The sequence below is a fragment of the Mesocricetus auratus genome, unplaced genomic scaffold (genome assembly GCF_017639785.1).
Source record: "Mesocricetus auratus isolate SY011 unplaced genomic scaffold, BCM_Maur_2.0 Super-Scaffold_100009, whole genome shotgun sequence".
Taxonomy (NCBI): Eukaryota; Metazoa; Chordata; class Mammalia; order Rodentia; family Cricetidae; genus Mesocricetus; species Mesocricetus auratus.
In genome coordinates this window covers 67,324,228-67,343,389 of record NW_024429193.1, presented here as the reverse complement: position 1 = coordinate 67,343,389, position 19,162 = coordinate 67,324,228, and the positions used below count along the sequence as shown (strand labels likewise).

At 49.6% G+C, this 19,162-nt stretch overlaps 1 protein-coding gene across 3 annotated transcripts in view; it reads left to right on the top strand.

Annotated features, from left to right (window-relative positions):
• Positions 1 to 19,162, top strand: part of Iqgap3 (IQ motif containing GTPase activating protein 3) — a 41,150-nt gene that overhangs the window by 2,769 nt on the left and 19,219 nt on the right. For all 3 annotated transcript variants that reach the window (XM_005080111.3, XM_021233074.1, XM_040752506.1), the window contains exons 3-17: positions 3,035 to 3,191; positions 3,739 to 3,816; positions 6,389 to 6,465; positions 7,615 to 7,682; positions 7,771 to 7,884; positions 8,094 to 8,272; positions 8,672 to 8,750; positions 9,357 to 9,520; positions 10,329 to 10,416; positions 12,479 to 12,642; positions 14,440 to 14,597; positions 15,882 to 16,003; positions 16,079 to 16,242; positions 17,837 to 17,927; positions 18,988 to 19,155. In XM_005080111.3, coding sequence (XP_005080168.1) covers positions 3,035 to 3,191; positions 3,739 to 3,816; positions 6,389 to 6,465; positions 7,615 to 7,682; positions 7,771 to 7,884; positions 8,094 to 8,272; positions 8,672 to 8,750; positions 9,357 to 9,520; positions 10,329 to 10,416; positions 12,479 to 12,642; positions 14,440 to 14,597; positions 15,882 to 16,003; positions 16,079 to 16,242; positions 17,837 to 17,927; positions 18,988 to 19,155 — 1,871 coding nt within the window. The remainder of the gene's footprint in view (positions 1 to 3,034; positions 3,192 to 3,738; positions 3,817 to 6,388; positions 6,466 to 7,614; positions 7,683 to 7,770; positions 7,885 to 8,093; positions 8,273 to 8,671; positions 8,751 to 9,356; positions 9,521 to 10,328; positions 10,417 to 12,478; positions 12,643 to 14,439; positions 14,598 to 15,881; positions 16,004 to 16,078; positions 16,243 to 17,836; positions 17,928 to 18,987; positions 19,156 to 19,162) is intronic.

Sequence of the window (19,162 nt, the reverse complement as noted above, 5' to 3'; positions counted from 1 at the left end):
TCTGAAGCCTAAAAGTCTGCGTGACCCTCACCTTTTAGACCTCTCCCTCTTTCATTTTTTATGTCCCTGACTTTTTTAAGAAACCAGACCACTTTTCCTGATTTTCTGGCTTCATTTGCTTCCTGTGTCATTCAACCCGTGCCTCCAAGCCCCTTATTTCCTATAAATGGCTATTGGCTCTTAAAGGCTGATTAGGGTTAATGGAAAATGGTGGTGGCATGTGCTTTACATTGCAGCTCACAGGAGGGACACTCCTTGGCTGCCTTGTGCTGCCTCTAGCAACGCTAAGTCTGATGCTCGTGTGTTGGTGACCTCTGAGTCCCCATCAGCTTTCGCCACCCGACTTGCTGCTGGCCCTCATCGGAATCCACTATTGGGGATGCAAGATGACTGTTTTTTTTTTTTTGTTTGTTTGTTTGTTTTGTTTCCCCCAGTGCTAGAGATAGAACCTAGAGCTTTATGCAAAACAAAATGACTATTTTCCAGTGCTATCAAGTCTTCATTAATTAACTGGAATTCTTTCTTAAGAAAGGACTTCCAGGCTGGGGAGATGGCTCAGCTGTGCAAGAATGAGGATCCAGAATTCATGTAAAAAATCAGGCATAGCTATGCGTGCCTTAGCTTTAGAAATGAGGAATTGGAGGTGGGTGGATCTCAGGAGCTCCCTGGCCTGGCAGCTTAGTCAAAACAGTCAGGTTTGAATTCAGTGAGAGACCCAGTCTCCAGGGTCAGTGAAAGACTCAGTCTCCAGGGTCAGTGACAGTGAGAGACCCAGTCTCCAGGCAGTTGAGCAGAGAACAATAAAGGATGACACCAGTGTACTCTTGGCCTCTGTGTATGTGTGAGATGTGCATTGTACATCCCTGTGCACACTTATAAACCATACAAAGAACAAAAAGACTTCTTTCATCATCTGAGGGCTATCTGGTTACTTTATGATTCAGTTTACCCAAGAGGGACATGACAAATACAGTGTGTGTGTGTTTCTGTTTATATGGATATCAGAAGAGATACCAAATGTCCTGGTGTGTTACTCTCTATTTCCTTGAGACAAGGTCTCTCACTAACCCTGGAGCTAGACTAATGGCCAGCATTCCTAGCCATCTTCCTGCTAGGGTTACAGGTGCTTGTGGCCATGCCTGGAGTTTTATGTGGGTGCAGGGATTTGAGCTCAGGCCCCACGCCTGTTTGGTAAACACTCTGATCTGCTAAGTCATCTCCCTTTTTCTTCCCTTTACATTTTTTAAACTTATTTTTATTTATTTATTATTATTACTAACTTTGTTTTGTTTTGCTTTTTTGAGACAGGGTTTCTCTGTGTAAGAGTCTTGGCTGTCTTGGAAGTTGCTTTGTAGATCAGGCTGGCCTTGAACTCAGAGATCCTCTTGCTCCTGTCTCCCAAGTGCTGGGATTAAAGGCATGCGCTATCACCACCCATTTAAAAAGTTTTTAAATTTAACTTAAATGAATGTGTATGGTGTTTGTTTGCATGTATGTCTGTGTGCCATGTGCATGTCTGGTGCCCTTGGAGGCCAGAAGAGGGAATCAGATGCCCTGGAATTTAGAGTTACAGATGGTTGTGAGCCACCATATGTCCTCTGGAAGAATAGCCAGTGTTCTCAACCACTGACCATCCTTCTTTTCTTTTTAGCCAATAGCCTAAAATAATGTTTTTCCCAAAAAAGGTAGAATAGAGCTGATAAGAAGTTAGGTGTCGGCTGGGCGGTGGTGGCACACGCCTTTAATCCCAGCACTCGGGAGGCAGAGGCAGGCGGATCTCTGTGAGTTCGAGGCCGGGCTGGACCGACAGCCTCCAAAACAATACAGAAAAACCCTGTCTTGTAAAAACCAAAAAAAAAAAAAAAAAAGAAGTTAGGTGTCGCCGGGCGTTGGTGGCGCACGCCTTTAATCCCAGCACTTGGGAGGCAGAGGCAGGTGGCTCTCTGTGAGTTCTAGACCAGCCTGGTCTACAAGAGCCAGTTCCAGGACAGCCTCCAAAGCCACAGAGAAACCCTGTCTCGGAAGAAAAACAAAACAAAACACACACACACCCAAACCAAAAACAAACAAGAAACAGTGTCAGTCGGGTGTGGTGATGCACACCTTTAATCCCAGCACTCGGGAGGCAGAGGCAGGCGGATCTCTGTGAGTTCAAGGCCAGTCTGGTCTACAGAGTGACTTCTAGAACAGCTAGGGTTGTATAGAGAAACCGAGTCTTGAAAAACCAACCAGTCAATCAGTCAGTCAATCCACCAGGTATCCAGCTGGAACAGTGTGAAGCAAGGTGTGCTTGGCTTTCTTTGGAAACATATCCGTAGATCCCAGTATCTGGAGAGTCTCACCCAAGGAGTCATTATGTTACAGCCACCAGCAGTAAAATGCATTTATATTCATATTCAAATTGTGCTCAGAATCACCAGATCACTGACTCTGGCAGCTGCCCACTGAAGCCAGCAGTACCTGTGATGTTGGCCTCATTTTGCAGAGTGCAATTGAGCTTCAGAGGCAAAGTGGGGGAGATGGTATGGAAAGGGGGACTCCGACTCTAAGAGGTCTGGCCTTCCTGTCCCTTGTGCTGTTCTTTTCCATCAACTCACAGGGCCTCTAATACCCTCATTATCCCCAGAACTGAATTGTAAACTGTGGAGATCATTCCAACAGACATGAGCTTTCTGTACCTAAGTTTCCAGAACCATGCTGAATGAGAGAAGAGGCAGATTACATTTGGGTTGAGTCCGGTATGTAGCTAGAATAAGGGGTTACCTTACATAACAGGGTAAGAGTCTGGCTACACCTCCTTGAAGATAGGCAGGTATGGAAGCCACTCGGGGAGACTTCCCAGGATTAGTAAGGCAGAGGGCTGGCATATTATGTTTAAGCATCTGTAACAGGTTGGGGAAAGTGGGAAATGATGAGGCAATAGGAAGAGAGGGGTTTTGGGTAGGGAAAGTGTGTCAGGTCACTTGAGGGATAGGCAAGTCCTACAAATACCTGTGTGGCCTGCTAGCGGCTAAGAGCTACTCTCCTGTCACAGGTGGATGGAGGTGTGCTTGAAGGAGGAGCTTCCTTCCCCAGTGGAGCTGGAGGAGAGCCTCCGGAATGGAGTGCTGCTGGCCAAGCTGGGTCACTGTTTTGCACCTTCTGTGGTCCCCCTAAAGAGGATCTATGACTTGGAACAGCTGCGGTACCAGGTGGGCACAGTGTTGTTAGTCCCCTGCCATCTCTCCCTCCCAAGAAGCTCCTTCTCACAGCTATAAGGGTATCGTGGCCATGTAACTTAGGAGTCCATACACAGTCACTTTTGAGGCTGCAAAGAAGAACAAATAATTATACTGGGGAAGCACATTCACCACTGTCTCTGCCACGTGGGTGCCCTGCTAACAGCCTTAAGATGCCCTGAGGTACAAATGGCCTGGGGAGTTTTCTAGTCACAGTGCACACACCTGTGGGCTTTGCCACCCTAAAGGGCCTTTCTGGGCATGTGTCCCTTTCTTGTCCTCTAGGCAGCCTCCTGTCCTATGCCAGCTTGGAAGCCTTCTGCACTGCCCTCCCCTGTGCCGGCTTCCCATTATCTCTCTGCCTCAACCATTCCTGGTGGTTCAGCTGCTTTTCTGCTCCATGGGGCCGGGTGCTTTGGCTCCACCTACCCTTCCCCCGTGAATCTTTAAGCAGATATCTGGGCTCCACCTGTAGGGGGCCCTGAGAACTGTAGAAACATTCTCTCTTTCCCCCTTCCAGGCAACCGGCTTGCATTTCCGTCACACAGACAACATCAACTTTTGGCTGTCTGCAGTAGCCCACATCGGTCTGCCTTCGGTAAAGTGGGGTGCCAAGATGATTATCTGTCTGCTCTAAGAGGACACTTCACTTCCTTGGGGCTCTGTGCCTTTGAACCAGGTTGCTTGGTCTCTGCCTTCACCTCCCTATGGATCCTGGGCTGAGGAGCATCAGTGCTGTCCTACAGCGGGGCTCCTGTGTAGTATGGATGGGGCTCATGTTAGCCAGGCATCTTCCCACCAGGATTTCAGAGTGAATCAAGAACCTGCTCATTTCCAGGGGGATACTTCAGCCTGAAGCCTTAGGCCCAAGACTCAACTGTACTCATGATACGTGTCCTTTCCCTCTGCGAACTCCAATTTGTTTCTCGCCTGTGAGGTGGGAATAGTAATTCCCACCTATAGTGTTGGTAGGAGAATTACATGGCCTATGTAAATTCTCTTTGTAAAGCACTATACACATTAAGGCTAGGCAGGACTCTGCAGGCTATAGGTCTTTCTCTATGTTCCTTCCCTGTAGACGGTAACTATAAAGGTGAGGTGAGCCAGGAGGGAGTGGTGGCACACGCCTTTAATCCCAGCACTCAGGAGGCAGAGGCAGGGGATCTCTGTGAGTTCAAGGCCAGACTGACCTATAGAGTGAGTTCCAGGAGAGTCAAGGTTACACAGAGAAACCCTGTCTAAAAAACACAAACACAAAAGATGAGATAGCTCAACAGGTAAAGGAACTTGCTAAACGTGACAGCCTGAGTTTAATCCCCAGGTGACACATGGTGGAAGAAGAGAACCAACTCCTGCAGGTTGTCTACACACACACGCACACGCACACATACACACTTGCATGCACACTGTGCGCTGTGCGTGGAAATAGTAGCAAAGACATTTTGGTGGGTGTGGTGATGCAAATCTATGATCCCAGCACCTAGAAAGAAGCTGAAAGGGCAGAATCAGGAGACTGAAGCCACCCTGCATTATATGGTGAGTCCTTTCAGCAAAAGAAAAAAAGATTTGTCCTGGTGCACGGCCTTTAATCCCAGCACTTGGAAGGCAGAAACAGTCAGATCTTTGTTAGCTCAAAGCCAGTCTGGTCTTCCTAATGAGTTCTGGTCCAGCCAGGGCTACATAGAGAGACCCAGTGTTAAAAAACAAAAAGATGCTGGGTGATGGTGGTGCACACCTCTAATCCCAGTGCTCGGGAGGCAGAGACAGGAGGGGAAAAAAAAAAAGCTTTTAAGAAAGGAAGGATGGAAGGAAGAAGGGTTAAGAGCATGGTTGCTCTTGCAGAGGATCCAAGTTCAATTCCCAGCACCTACATCAGATAGCTCACAATTATCTATAACTCCAATTCCAGAGTATAAACATCTCTTCTGACCTCAGTGGACACTTGCTGCTAATAATGCCCGTACAGACAAGCAGACACACACATAGATAAATCTAAGTTGTTAAAAGGAGCTGGAGTTTTCCAGACAAAGTACTTCATTGCTTCCAGATTTGACTGACTTTACCATGTGAGAGTAATGAGCTTTGAAGACTGGGGGAATTCAACTGCAGATCTGCAAATGCCTCTTCGCTTTTTTTATAAAATTTTAAAAAAAAAAAGAAATAAAAAGTAGAGAAAGGAGGACCTTAAAATAAGTATGTTTGGTTTATGAATCATAGGGATTTTATCGAGAAAGCTAACTGGACTTCCAAACAAAGAGAGTAATGAGTCGAGAGATTTATCTCTTCGCTTCCAGCATTGATGTAGGGCTTGAGTCTCAGAAATTGTGATCAAACATGAGGTGTAATGGTGAGACCCAAATGAGGGAAGAGCAAAGGCTGGATTGCTGTCAGGGAGGCTGAACTCTGAGGTCAGTGCAGGCAGCAGACTGCTCAGAACTCTGAGACTTTTGACTTTCACTCCTGTGGAGGATCTGAGGGAATCTTGGCACCAGGTGGCTCAGCATCACTTTCTGCCAATCAGAGAGGGATTTTACCTCCTGATCTGGGTATCATGTCTGCAGCAGGTATATATATGCAAATACTGGTATAAAGCAAACTCCAAAAATAGTCAAAGAGACTTCTACTAAGATAAATATTGATGGAGAGTATGTAACTATGATATGTCCCGATCCCACTTCTGAGAGTCTGATCACATGACATCTTATTTGTTGAAGCTTCAGTCCCTGTTACTACATTAATGCTTAGGAGAGAGATTTCATATAATCTGTAATAATATACTCTATAACTTTCTAACATAATCAGCTCTTATGATATACACATATACAAAGTAAGAATTCAAATATTGAGGCTTAATGAATAGTTCTGCTTTTTCTGATAATGTCAATCCTCAGAAACTGCTGATCATCCTAGATACTTTTACCATATCAGATTATTAAAGTGAATAATTATGAAGTTTTTACAATGAATGTTTGATGTGACAACAGAAACCTTATTTTAGTGCTTGTATTTGGGGTGAGAAGATCACAATCTACACGTTGGAGGAGACATAATGTATATCTGAACTAGGTTTCTGCTCCTCTCACTAGCTTGAAGGTGTGGGCTACTTACTGCACTACCCTCTTCTGTGCTGTACTTTCCAGTGTGCAGCAACTGTCTGGTTTCTCCTCTAGATTTTCCTCCCAGAGACCACGGACATCTATGACAAAAAGAATATGCCTCGGGTGATCTATTGCATTCATGCTCTCAGGTGAGACACCCTTAGCTTTAGTTAACCAGGTTCCTGCAGGTTAGTGGTTCCCAGTCTTCCTAATGCTATGGCTCTTTAGTATAATTCCTCATGTTGTGACCCCCAACTGTAAAATTATTTCATTGCTACTTCATAACTGTAATTTTGCTACCGTTATGAATTGTAATGCAAATATCTCTGTTTTCTGTTCATCTTAGGTGACCCCATGAGAGGGTCGTTTGATCCCTAAAGGGGTTACAACTCACTGGTTGAGAACCAGTGCTCTAGGTAGATTAATCAATAGATGGATCATCAATAGCAATAAATATAATAGAAAGGAGTGAGGGGCCGGGCGGTGGTGGCGCACGCCTTTAATCCCAGCACTCGGGAGGCAGAGGCAGGTGGATCTCTGTGAGTTCGAGGCCGGGCTGGACCGACAGCTTCCAAAACAATACAGAGAAACCCTGTCTCATAAAACCAAAAAAAAAAAAAAAAAGAAAGAAAGAAAGAAAGAAAGAAAGAAAGGAGTGAGGGTAGCCAAATGAGCAGTTTCAGGGAGGGCGAGGTTTTAGGTCTGTATGAATGTTTACATTCATGTGTATGTTTGTGAGCACATTTATATATATATGAGCCTTGTAAATGAAGGAACAACAGGATAAAGTCCTTAGCTTGTGACTGAGATATGAATGAATCAGAACCAGGACCCATCAAGAGCATCATGTGCAAGCCACTTATTACAAGCAGGGAAGGCTATTTGGTTCTCTTCACAGGCAGGTATACCAGTTGGCTGAATCATAGAATGGGATTGGCCAGTCCCTGTGTCCACTCCATCATCTCTTCATGGCTTCCTTTCCTGTGCCCTTCTTTGCCTCCATTCCTGGCCTCAGCAGCTCTGTCTGCTGTGATCTTCCTCTTGTCCATCTCCACCGTGTGGTGTTCCATTACAGTGTGTCCTCTGTGGAGCCATTACAGTTAGAGAGTCTCCCTGTGGCATCTTATTCCCATTCTGCGGCTCTTTCCTTGGCTGGTAATCCCTGTGTGCTAGAATGGCTTGAGGACAAGTGCTGAGTGCTCTTCACCTCTGGGTCTCCATTGTAACTTTCCACACGTGTTGTGGACGAGGTGTGAAAATCAGATCCCAGTGTGTCCTGATACCTTCCATTCTTCCAGCCTTTTCCTCTTCCGGCTGGGACTGGCCCCTCAGATCCATGACCTGTATGGGAAAGTGAAATTCACAGGTAAGCCAGCTCCTTCCTCTTGCCCATACACTAGGCGGGGGCGTGGGGGTTCTGAGTCTAATGAGGAACACTTCTGATACCATTGCAGCTGAGGAACTCAGCAACATCGCCTCTGAACTGGCCAAATATGGCCTCCAATTACCAGCCTTCAGCAAGATCGGAGGCATCTTGGCCAATGAGTTTTCAGCTGATGAGGCTGCAGGTAGGGCTCTCCCCTAGAGTAGGGCCTGGGAGCATGGGGCAGGCTGTGGGTGGGGGATGGACATGGGCTGGGATGACAACAAGCCTTTCGTCTTGGATGGGCTCTGGCTTCTCTTGTATCCACAGGCAGATGGGTCCCTGGCACTACAGCTGGCTGTGTTCTGGTCTGGGTCCCTTCTGGCTTCTTAACTGTTCCCCTCCCTCTCTAAGTCCATGCAGCCGTTCTTGCCATCAACGATGCAGTGGAGCGAGGGGTGGTGGAGGACACTCTGGCTGCCTTGCAGAATCCTAATGCTCTTCTCGGGAATCTTCGGGAACCTTTGGCAGCTGTCTACCAAGAGCTGCTGGCCTTAGCCAAGATGGAGAAGGCTGCCAATGCCAGGAACCATGTAAGGAGAAGCCTTGGAATGTACAAGCCAATCAGTTGAGAGGCTGGGGAGTCTCAAGTGGAACTAGGACTGCAGTTTGTCCTGCACTGAGTTTCAAAGACACACCTGTGGCTCTAGAGCAGTAGGAGAGGAACCTGGAATGATGTCTGTTGAGCAAGAAGGCTGGAGAAGCGTCTGGATGGCTGAAGTGGCTCTGGAATGGAGCATGAGATGAGACTAGACTGGGGAGTCCCCGGGCTGATTGGTTAACTGCTGGTGCCAGTGGTTAGACCCCATGCTCTCCTCAGGGTCCTGAGCAGACTGTCTTTGGGCCTGTCTGTTGGTCTGCAGAAGTGAGTGTGACGAGGATAGGCTTGGGCACTGTGTCCCCACGTCTCTTTCCACATCTCGCCTCTGCAGGATGTTGGTCAAGAACAGGACATCTATGAGTCCTGCCTCACCCAGGCAGAGATCCAGGGCCACATTAACCTTGCCAACGGTAAGAGATAACTGGGGAAGCCTGGGAAGCTTGGAGATGGGGCCTTCAGTAAACTCATGGCCTTATGTGAGCCAGACCCTGCCCAGGAAAGATCATAGGCCAGGGATTATATGCTCTGCTCTCTGGCCTCAGCAAAGAGGTTCACCAGGCAGCTCCTGTGGGAATGGAAAATTATTAAGACAGAGGCGAATGGATGGGCCTTTCAGCTCCCAGTGCTGGGGGGTGGGTGTTTGGATTAGGGTCCTTCAAGAAGGAAGTAGAGCTAAGGAGTAGTACACACACCTGTGATCCCAGCAGTCAGGAGACTGAGGACTCAGGGTCACAACGTGAAAGGGAAACAGGAAGAAAGAAAAGAAGGACGTTTGAGGGCAGATGGGGTAGGGAAGATGGTGGACACAGGGGCAACCTGAAGGCTCACAGCAGCTGCTAGAACCAGGGTATCCTCGGGCCTGGGGCAGTGAAAGGAAGGATTGTGAAGACCAAGAGGAAGATGTGGGCTGGACCACGTGAGCTCACTGTCTGCGGGAGGCAAAAAAGGCAGATTCTCAGGAATGGCCGGGATGGTAAGAGTAGGCTTTCACATACTTGGAGTTTGCTGTTTTTCAGTCCAAGGGGCTCTAGAAGTTGTTGATGATGCTCTGGAGAGACAGAGCCCCGGGGCCTTGCTTGAGGCCCTTCAAGACCCTGTCCTGGCCCTGCAAGGGGTGAGACGAGACGTGGCTGGCTGGTACCTGGAGCAACTGAGTTCAGACAGAGAGCAGAAGTCACAGGTCAGGCACCTGTCTGCCTCTAGGGTGGGGAACACTCTTTTTTTTTTTTGATTTTTGAGGCAGGGTTTCTCTGAGGCTTTTGAGGCTGCCCTGGAACTAGCTCTTGTAGGCCAGGCTGGCCTCAAACTCACAGAGATCCGCCTGCCTCTGCCTCCCGAGTGCTGGGATTAAAGGCATGTGCCACCACTGCCCGGCGGTGGGGAACACTCTTACATGCATGTCATCCCTCACTCCATGTTTAAATGGCTGAATCACCCCCAAAGCATAGTGGACCCTCTGGTCTGCATAGGGTCCCTCAGACTGAGAGGGAAGGACCAGGCCAGTCCATTAGGTAATCATGTGCTTCTCATTGCTGAATTGGGGGTCTATATGTATGCTCACATGGGGGAGGGCAAGTGTGTAGGAGGCCCAGAGTCGATGTCAAGGATCATCTGAAACCACTCCTCCACCTTCTTCGAATCCAAAGCTCACCAATATGGCCAGTCTCACTAGCCAGCTTGATCTGGGAACCCATCTTTGCATTAAAGGCTGGAATTACAGGCAAGACTTGTATGGGTCTGGAGATGGACTCTCCAGTCCTCTTGCTTACGTGGGAAGCACTTTAGCCAGGGGGCCATCTCTCCAGCCCTGAATGCACTAGTTTTCTGTTTGATGTTATTTATCTTTGCATCCAGTCTGTTGTTAATGCAGAAATGCTGGGTTAAATTAAAAAGAAAAAAGATGGCGCACTAGAGATGGGTAGGCCAGGTCCTGCTAATGCACACTCATGGCCTGGGGACTCTTCTACTGCAACTCTGCCCTCTTACAGGAACTAGGCTTCATGAAGCTTCTAGAAAAGGAGGAGATCCAGGTTGGGGTAGCTGCAGCCAATGAGAAGAGTGATCAAGAGCAAGCCAGTAAGTCGTCTCCGGGTGGGGGTTGGGAGTCTGCTGGCTCTTGGTAGTGTATTTTGCCCCTTTGCGGACGTACATATTGGAGGGGGCAGACTGCTGTCCAGTCCCACACTAACAAGGAACTTTCCCCTTTATCTCCTCTGCCCTCTGTACCCCCTGGAGGGACACATCAAGTGCTAGCCAGGACTAGGCTCCTTCTGGGGAGTTTGCCTGTAGTTTTGTTTCTGCCCATTTATATTTCTTTGACTTCTGAAATGTGATTTCTCAGGTGAGGAAAAAACACGTTCTAATTCATTGTCCTTTAAGAAAGCTGGAGAGATGGCTCAGTGGGTAGGAGCTCTTGTTGCTCTTGCAGAGGACCAGGTTCAGTTCTTAGTACCTGCTTGGTGGTTCACAATCGTCTGTGACCCCAGTTTCAGGGGATCCAAACTGGATCTGAGGTCTTTTCTGACTTCTGCAGGCAAAACCTAAAAACAAGACAAGAAGAATTATATACAAATGTGACTATGTGTTCAGGGTTGAGTGAAGACAGCCAGAGTACTGGGCAGCTACAGAGTCTGTAGCGGGGCCTGGCCTGACTCCGCGTCAGGTTTGAAGTCACTCGGTCACCATTTATTTACCCCTGTCAGTTTTCAGCCTGCTCCTGGCTGCTGCCTGCCCTGTGAGCACACTTCATTCCTAATTGCTGTTGCCAGGGTGATCTTGGTACACATCTCTCTGTAGGAAAGCTTCCACTCCGTTCTTGGTTTGCTTTGTTTTTTTGAAATAGGATCTTACTGTGTAGCCGGCCTGGAGCACAATGTGATTCTGTTACCTTAGCATCCCAGGTGCTAACCCTGAGTGCTTCCGTTACAGGTGGGATCCACCACACCCAACTGCCTCTTCCATTATTTTACTTACGCTGGGCGGTTAATCCCAGCACTCAGGAGGCAGAAGCAGGTGCATCTCTGTGAGTTCAAGGCCAGCCTGGTCTACAGAGTAGGCACTGTGGGCACTAGGAACTGAACCGTCCCCCGCAGGAGCAGCAAGTGTTCTTAGCTACTGAGCCGTCTCTCCAGCCCTCCTGCTCTTTCATTCTTTGCCCCACACGTGGGCTCCGTGCCCTGGCCTGGCAGATGAGGACTCCGAGTGTTCTCCCTTCTCACCACGCAGGCTGCTCTGCCTTGCTTCTTTCCCAGCGCCTGGCCTCGGGCCTCTGACTGACATTCTCCCACATTTCCCCTGTCAGAAGCAGGGGGAAACGTCTGCAGAGCTGCCTCCAAGGCTTCTCTGCAAAGTCGTCTGCTTGCTCCCAGTCAGAACCCCTCCTCAGCACTGCCATAGCACTGGGGTGCTAGCATGGTCTCAACAGCTGGGCACTGTAGATCTTCTCATATCCTTATTCCTCCCCACAAGACTGCGTGCTCCTCGGAGCGAGTGTCCGTTTCTGCTGGCCCCAGAGTTTATAAACGCTAACCACACTTGTGTGCTATGGCTCCTTTCAGCTTCCTCCACCCACTCTATTGTAAATGGAGCTGGCTCTTCTTTCCTCCCGCTGCCACTAAGGTGGTCCCCTGAGCCCGCTGACTTACTTCATCTTAGTTATACCATTTCACCTGTCAATCTTTCGCTCACTGCCTTAGGAGCTCAGCGTGGCTGTGACAGCCGCCTTCCGCTGCGTTCTAAGCTGTGCAGCTCCTGGGCCAACTCACTGCCTTTCACAGAGCCCTTCTTTCCCTCTCTTTTGGTTTTTCGAGACAGGATTTCACTGTGTAGCCCTGGCTGTCCTGGAACTCACTCTGTAGACCAGGCTGGCCTCAAACTCACAGAGATTCGCCTGCTTCTGCCTCCTGAGTGCTGGGATTAAAGACGCCACCACCACTGCCTGGTCAGAGCCTCTCTTTTAAAGTGGCCTATCCGCCTTCCTCCGGAGCATTTAGAAATGCATTTTGAATCTAGTAGAATGACTTTCTAGAAGTGTTACAAAGCCATTTCCCTTAGCGGTCCCAGCAGAACCTGGTTGGTAAGGACAGCTGAGATAACAGGGAACACTCAGCCCATGTGATTCCGCTGTCCTCCCCTGCAGTGCTCCAGGCTGTATGGAGAATCAACAGAGCCATCCAGAGGGAAGTGGCCGCTGACACCGTGAAGGAGCTCATGTGCCCCGAAGCCCAACTGCCCCAAGTGTACCCCTTCGCTTCTGCTGTGTACCAGCAGGAGCTGTCTGTGCTTCAGAAGCAGCAGCAGGGGGTAAGTTCTGGGGGCTCCAAGCAGCTTTCGGGGTGGCCAGAAATTAAGATGGGAAGGGCTGTTTCCTAGGATCATCATGGCAGCCAGTAGCACAGCAAACACTCGGTGCCCGCAGCAGCCTTGCCAGCTAAGTGCTGGTTTTGGACTTTTGAGCTAAGAAGAGGGTCGCAGAAGTTGAGTGTCTGCTCAGCAGACTAGCAGCGCTGTGGCTGAATTCAGAGCTGAGCAGAACTGGCAGGACACACTTTAACCACAAGGCCACTCCACCTCACTCCTGTCCACACAGCTCTTCAGTTAGTGAGGTGTGAGCTCTGCTTATGGTCGTCCCTGTCAGCTGCAGGAGTTAGAATACACCCAAAGGCCAGGCAGAGGGGGAGAGGAGAAAATGATGTAGCTAGAAGGTGATTTTACAGCAGTGACCAGGACAATGGAGTAAGCAGTGCTAGAGGAAGTCTGGGAAGGCTTCCTAGAAGAGACTTCGTAGTGAACCCCCATAGCAGGTATTCATATCATAGGACATTTATTTCAGCACTGTCGTCAGCAAGGGTACCATCTAACAGCTGAGTAACAGGAGAGCAGCCCAGAAGTACAAGAGGTGAAAGCATGGTGCTGAAGGTTTGGACCTAAGAGGCCCGAGTTCAAATCTAGCTCTGCTACTTCTTAGATCTGTGACACTGACTGTTCCTTTACTTTCCCTGCTTCTCAGTTTCTTTGTAAATAGTACCAACATCATAGGATTGTTTCAAGGGCTCTGTGAGATAGCATATGTGCTTTGAGAAGTGCCCAGCAAGTAAGTTTTTGCTGTCATTACTATTTTTTGCAGCTCTCCTAGTAGAACACAGGAAGCATGCTCCAAGAAAAAGAGAGCAGCCTAAGCAGATATCTGAAGGGAAGCAGAGAGAAAGTGGCTTGGAAAACTGGGCCAGGGCCTCATGGTGTGCAGCATAGCGTGAGATGGCCGCTTGGTCCTCTCTACCCAGACCCCTGTGCGGTTCTGTCGCTGTCTCCCTCCCTCCCTCCCTCCCTCCCTCCCTCCCTCCCTCCCTCCCTCCCTCCCTCTCTCTCTCTCTCTCTCTCTCTCTCTCTCTGTCTCTCTGTCCCTCTGTCCTTTTTGGCTTTTTATGTTTTGTTTTTCGAGACAGGGTTTCTCTGTAGGTTTGGAGGCTGACCTGGAACTCACTCTGTAGACCAGGGTGGTCTCAAACTCACAGAGATCCGCCTGCCTCTGCCTCCTGAGTGCTGGGATTAAAGGCGTGCGCCACCAACGCCCAGTGCTTTTTGGCTTTTTGAGTTTACATAGCTCATGCTGGCCTTGAACTTGTTATGTAGCTTATTTTCCTGCCTCTGTTCTGGGATTAAAGCATGTGCCACCACCGCCCCGCTTGAGCAGTTCTTGATATGACATGGAAACAGAAGGCTGTTGGCAGAGGTCACATGTTGAGTGTGGGCTTTGTAGTCAGACAACTCTGTTTAAACACTTTTAAATACAAAGCTATGGATTTGGCTGGGAATTGAGGCTATTAATGGTACATACCTCATTTGGTTTGTTATGGAAATTAATACAACACTATGTGAGGTCTTCATGATTGTGTTCATAGAGTACACATCCCCAGGAATAAAGTATAAATGTTGTTGGTGAATGAATGCATCCTAGGTGTTGAACATGAGTTGAGCATGAATGGTGTTGTGGAGTAAGTGGAACTCCTAGAACTCGGGAATGGAGATAGGTTGTTGGAGAGCTTGGGGTAGGCTGGCTCCAACAGTCCCCCCAACTCCCCTCAACTCTCTCCTCTACAGGAGCTGAGCCAGGAAGAGCTCTTTGTGGCTGTGGAGATGCTCTCCGCTGTGGTTCTCATTAACTGTGCTCTGGAAACTAGAGATGTCTCTGCCTTCTGGGACAGTCTGGTGAATCCTGCTACTGGCTTGGCCCAGGTAGAAGAAGAAAATGCTCAACGGTGAGTGAGGAAGTTTTAGCCACATGTTAGAAGTGAGGGATGGTGTGAATGTGGCTGACACTGGACAGTAAGTAGCCTTTGGTGTGATGCCCTTTCTTGGTCCCAGCCCCCTAGTTTGCTCACAATTGCCCCTACTGTATTTCCGTCCCAGTGGAGGAGCACATGATTTTCCCGTTTCCTCTCCGTTTTTTTTTCCGGGGCAAATGTTGAATGCCTACACACTACCAGATGCCATTCTAGGTGTGGAAAACAGTGTCTAAACCAAATCCCTGCTCTTGGCAAGCATATACACAGCAGGAGTTATGACTGGATGGGCATAGAGCTATGGGGCCAAACAAAACAGTACTGGGGCTGGGGCAGTTTTCCCAGACACACAATGTGGTTATAGATGGCGTTTGAGGACAAGGGTCATATGGAGAAGGATCTAAGGAGCCAGAGCTATTCCCATAATGCCCTTCAGGAAGGAGAGTGTCCTAGGTGCACTCACAGAACATCAGGAAGAGCTTGGGGATAGCTCAATGGTGAGTGCTTGCATGGCATGTCTGAGGCTCTGGGTTTAACTTCCCGATGTCCCAAAAAACCAAAAACAAAGACTACCAGGAAGCCAGAGTGGCCAAATGGAGTGAGGCAGGCAAAGAGTGGGTGAGCAGAGACCAGCCCATGTCCTCAAGCGTGGAAGGAAGCTCTGGGGTGGGTCAGCCAGGAGGGAGCTCATCTGACCTGCTTTACAAGGTCATTCTGGCTGTGCTGAGGCTGCACCACAGGGCCTGGGCCAGGCAGAGCCGCAGGGATGCCTTTTAAGAGCGCTGCTTAACGGGGGGGGGGGGCAGCAGGAGTGGGGAGAAGATGGCAGCATGTAACTGTATTCTAAAAGCAGAATTGACGGGAACGAGTGGGAGCTGACACGACAGGAGTTTATCCAGAAGGGACAGCTGAGGCACAGAGATAGACCGAGGGGGTCGGGAGTCCAGATGTAAGCTAGGGTATCTGAGACCCTGACTGGCATTCAGGGGGGATCCTCAGCAGTCCCCAGGGTCTGTGAGGGATGGAAATACGCTTTGGGGTTCATTAGTGCAGGTCATTAAAGCCAGGTGAGTGGCTGAGATCTGGGGTAATAGCAAGGAGGGAAAAGATCACTCAAGCTTGCAGAGCTCCGTGGTCCACACAGGGGGCTCAGCACGGTCCATAAAGGGAGAAGACACCTGAGGATTAAGGTGGTCTAGGGAGGAGCCAACTCAAAGCTTTCTCCACTTGTGACTGTGTGCTCCTCTTCTCTGCTGCTAGTTACTTTGATGCCCTGGTGAAGACGCAACAGCTTCGAGGAATGGATGGAGCCTTCCTGAGCTGGAATGACCTACAGGCTGCAGTGTGCCAGGTCAATGCACAGGTCCAGGAAGAAACAGATCGTGAGTAACCCCCTCGGACAACCGTCCCCTTACTCTTGAGTTTGGGGCTGCTGCTCATGGAGATGTCTTCCTCAGAGGTCCTCGCCATCAGCCTCATCAATGAGGCTCTGGACCAGGGCTATCCTGAAAAGACTTTGTCTGCCCTGCTGCTTCCAGCGGCTGGCCTGGAAGATGTCAACCTTCATGTTGCACCTCGGTATCATCTCCTCCTCGTGGCAGCCAAGAGGAAGAAAGCCAAGGTAAGGTTAGGGATAGGTGGCTGGGTTAGACACTACAGAGATGTGCCCAGCATGTACTCTGAAGCTGTTTCAGCCTAGTGGATACAGACTCTGAACCAGGTGAGGCACAGCAGGATTTGACTGTCATGGGAAAGTGTGAACTTCATTCCAGGGCTGGGAATCAGGTGACTGGATTCCCCGCTCTGATCTGCAATGGCCACCTGGTCTTGGGCAATCCCTCAGTATCCCTGGGGTGTGTGTACTTGTGTGTAGACGCTCTGCCCAGGCACCTCGTGGTGCAAACCCAAAGTGCTGAGTCGTGTGGCAGCAGAATGAAGCTGACAGCTGGGAGCCGACGACTGAGCTTGCATGCTGTAGTCTCACCCTGTAGCATCGCCTAGCCTCCCTGTACCACCATTTCCCTTGGAAACCCTTGGCCGGAACAAGCTTGACCTACAGCTGTTGGGTTTGAGTAAGGTACCATGGCAGGAGTGCCAGCCAGCATTTATCCAGTTTTCACTCTGTGCTGAGTATAGCTCCATGTGTCTCTCAAGTACTGATTCATGAGGCTGGAGAACTGACTCAGTGGTTGAATGCTTGACGCTGTTCCAGAGAGTCTGAGTCCAGTTTCCAACACCCACCTCAGGTGGCTCACAACCCCAGATTCAGGGATCCAGTGCCCTCTTCAGGACACCTGCACTCACATGCACACACCTCCACACAGATACATACACACACACCTAATTAAAAGTAAAGCCCTTAAGTCAATTCATAGCAACAGTACCTGATAGCTCATACCTGCAATGAGTTTGAGGTTGGCCTGGCCTGCAGACCCTGTTAGAAAGAAAAGATGGGGGCTGGAGAGATGGCCCAGAGGTTAAGAGCACTGACCGCTCTTCCAGAGGTTCTGAGTTCAATTCCCAGCAACCACATGGTGGCTCACAACCATCTACAATTCAATCTGGTGCCCTCTTCTGGCAGAACACCGTATGTGTAATAAAAAAAATAAATCTTAAAAAAAAAAAAGAAAGAAAGAAAGAAAAGATGGCGGGCAGGCAGGTGGGCAGGCATCAGACACATACCGCTCAATACAATGTTAGTTTACAGAGTCCACTGATATGGGTTGGGTTCAGATTGACCATAGCAGGTACAGGCTTCCTTGACCTGTGTGTACAGTCTTCCAGCTACTTCCTGGTGATGAGAAATGTGTAGCCAGGAGACGTACGGTCAGGGCCAGCATCTGGCTGAGAACTGTGACCTGAGGTAGACAGAGGTGGGGAGGGCTGTGGGATGGATGTCCCCGGGTGTGGCTGAGGCACAAAGGCCAGCAATAGAGCTGTCAGAAGGTGCTGGGTACGGAGGGTACAGAAGCTATAGAGAGCCCCAAGGCCAAGGTGACCCGATGCTCAGACTTCGAAAGCACAGTAAGGAAAGAGCCTTCCGAGTCTGCAGCCATGCATGGGGCTGAGGTCATGACTCCACAGGGCAGGGAGCAGAGAGAGCCTTCCCTGCTGCTGCCGTGTCTGCTTGTCCTTTAGCCCCTGCTGCGCTTGTGCGAGCCTCGAGACACCAGTTGGGGTCTTTTGCTTTTTCATATTCTTTTTCAATTCGCCAGGTGACAGGAGATCCTGGGGCTGTACTGTGGCTGGAAGAGATCCGCCAGGGAGTGACCAGAGCCAATGAGGACACAGACACAGCTCAGAGAAGTAAACAGCCGGGCACTGGGAGGGCAGAGTGGACCCCACCCTTTCTCATCTTAGCATGGGAAACACCTTAGCTTGCTTTCTATCGCTGGCTGAACCCTGGCTGAAGGCAACCTGGGAAAGGGTTTGTTCTTACTCTTCCCCATCACAGTCCATCATCAAAGGAATCAAGACAGGAACCTAGTGGCAGAATCCGAGGCAGAGGGCATGGAGCAGTGTTGCTTACCGCTTGCTCCTTGTGGCTTGTTCAGTTTGCTTTCTTACTCCAGGACCCCCTGCCCACAGGTGGCACCATCCACAATGGGTTTCCACAGCAATCAGTAGTCAAGAAGATGCCTTACAGGCTTGCCCATAGGCCAATCCAGTGGGGGCATTTTCTCAATTAAGATTTCCTATTCTAGGCCGTGCGTTGGTGGCGCACGCCTTTAATCCCAGCACTTGGGAGGCAGAGGCAGGCGGATCTTTGTGAGTTCGAGACCAGCCTGGTCTGCAGAGCTAGTTCCAGGACAGCCTCCAAAGTCACAGAGAAACCCTGTCTCGAAAAACCAAAAAAAAAAAAAATTCCTATTCTAGGGGGGGGGTAGGTGGCGCACGCCTTTAATTCCAGCACTTGGGAGGCAGAGACAGGTGGATCTCTGTGAGTCTGAGGCCAGCCTGGTCTACAAAGCAAGTTCCAGGACTGTTACATAGAGAAACCCTGTCTCAAGAAAAATAAATAAATAAATCCCCTCTTCACAGATCTGTCTAGATTTGTGCAAGTTGACTGAAACCAGTAAGCACAGGGGGCAGGCAGAATTAGAGCAGGAGGGCGCTTTGACCACAGGGTGGGTTTCCTGGCACACAGGAAATACTCAAGAATTTAGAACCTTCCTCCCACAGGAGCCCTTCCCTGGCTGCCACCTCTCCTGAGCCCAGCTGCCTGCTGCTGCTTCCCAGCTGAGCCACCCTTGACTCTCCCTAGCCCCTCCGTCAGCCATGAGGCCTGAATCTGGACACACTGGACACGTCAGGGCTCATGGGACGGGCTCCAGAGGGTTGACTTTTCTCTCCTGATGTCCACCAGTCGCCCTTGGCGTAGCTGCCATCAATCAGGCCATCAAGGAAGGCAAGGCAGCCCAGACAGAGCGGGTGTTAAGGAACCCCAATGTGGCTCTCCGAGGGATAGTTCCTGACTGTGCTGACAGCTACCAGCGGGCTCTGGAAGGAGCAGTGGCAAAGAAGCGGTGTCCTGGTAATGG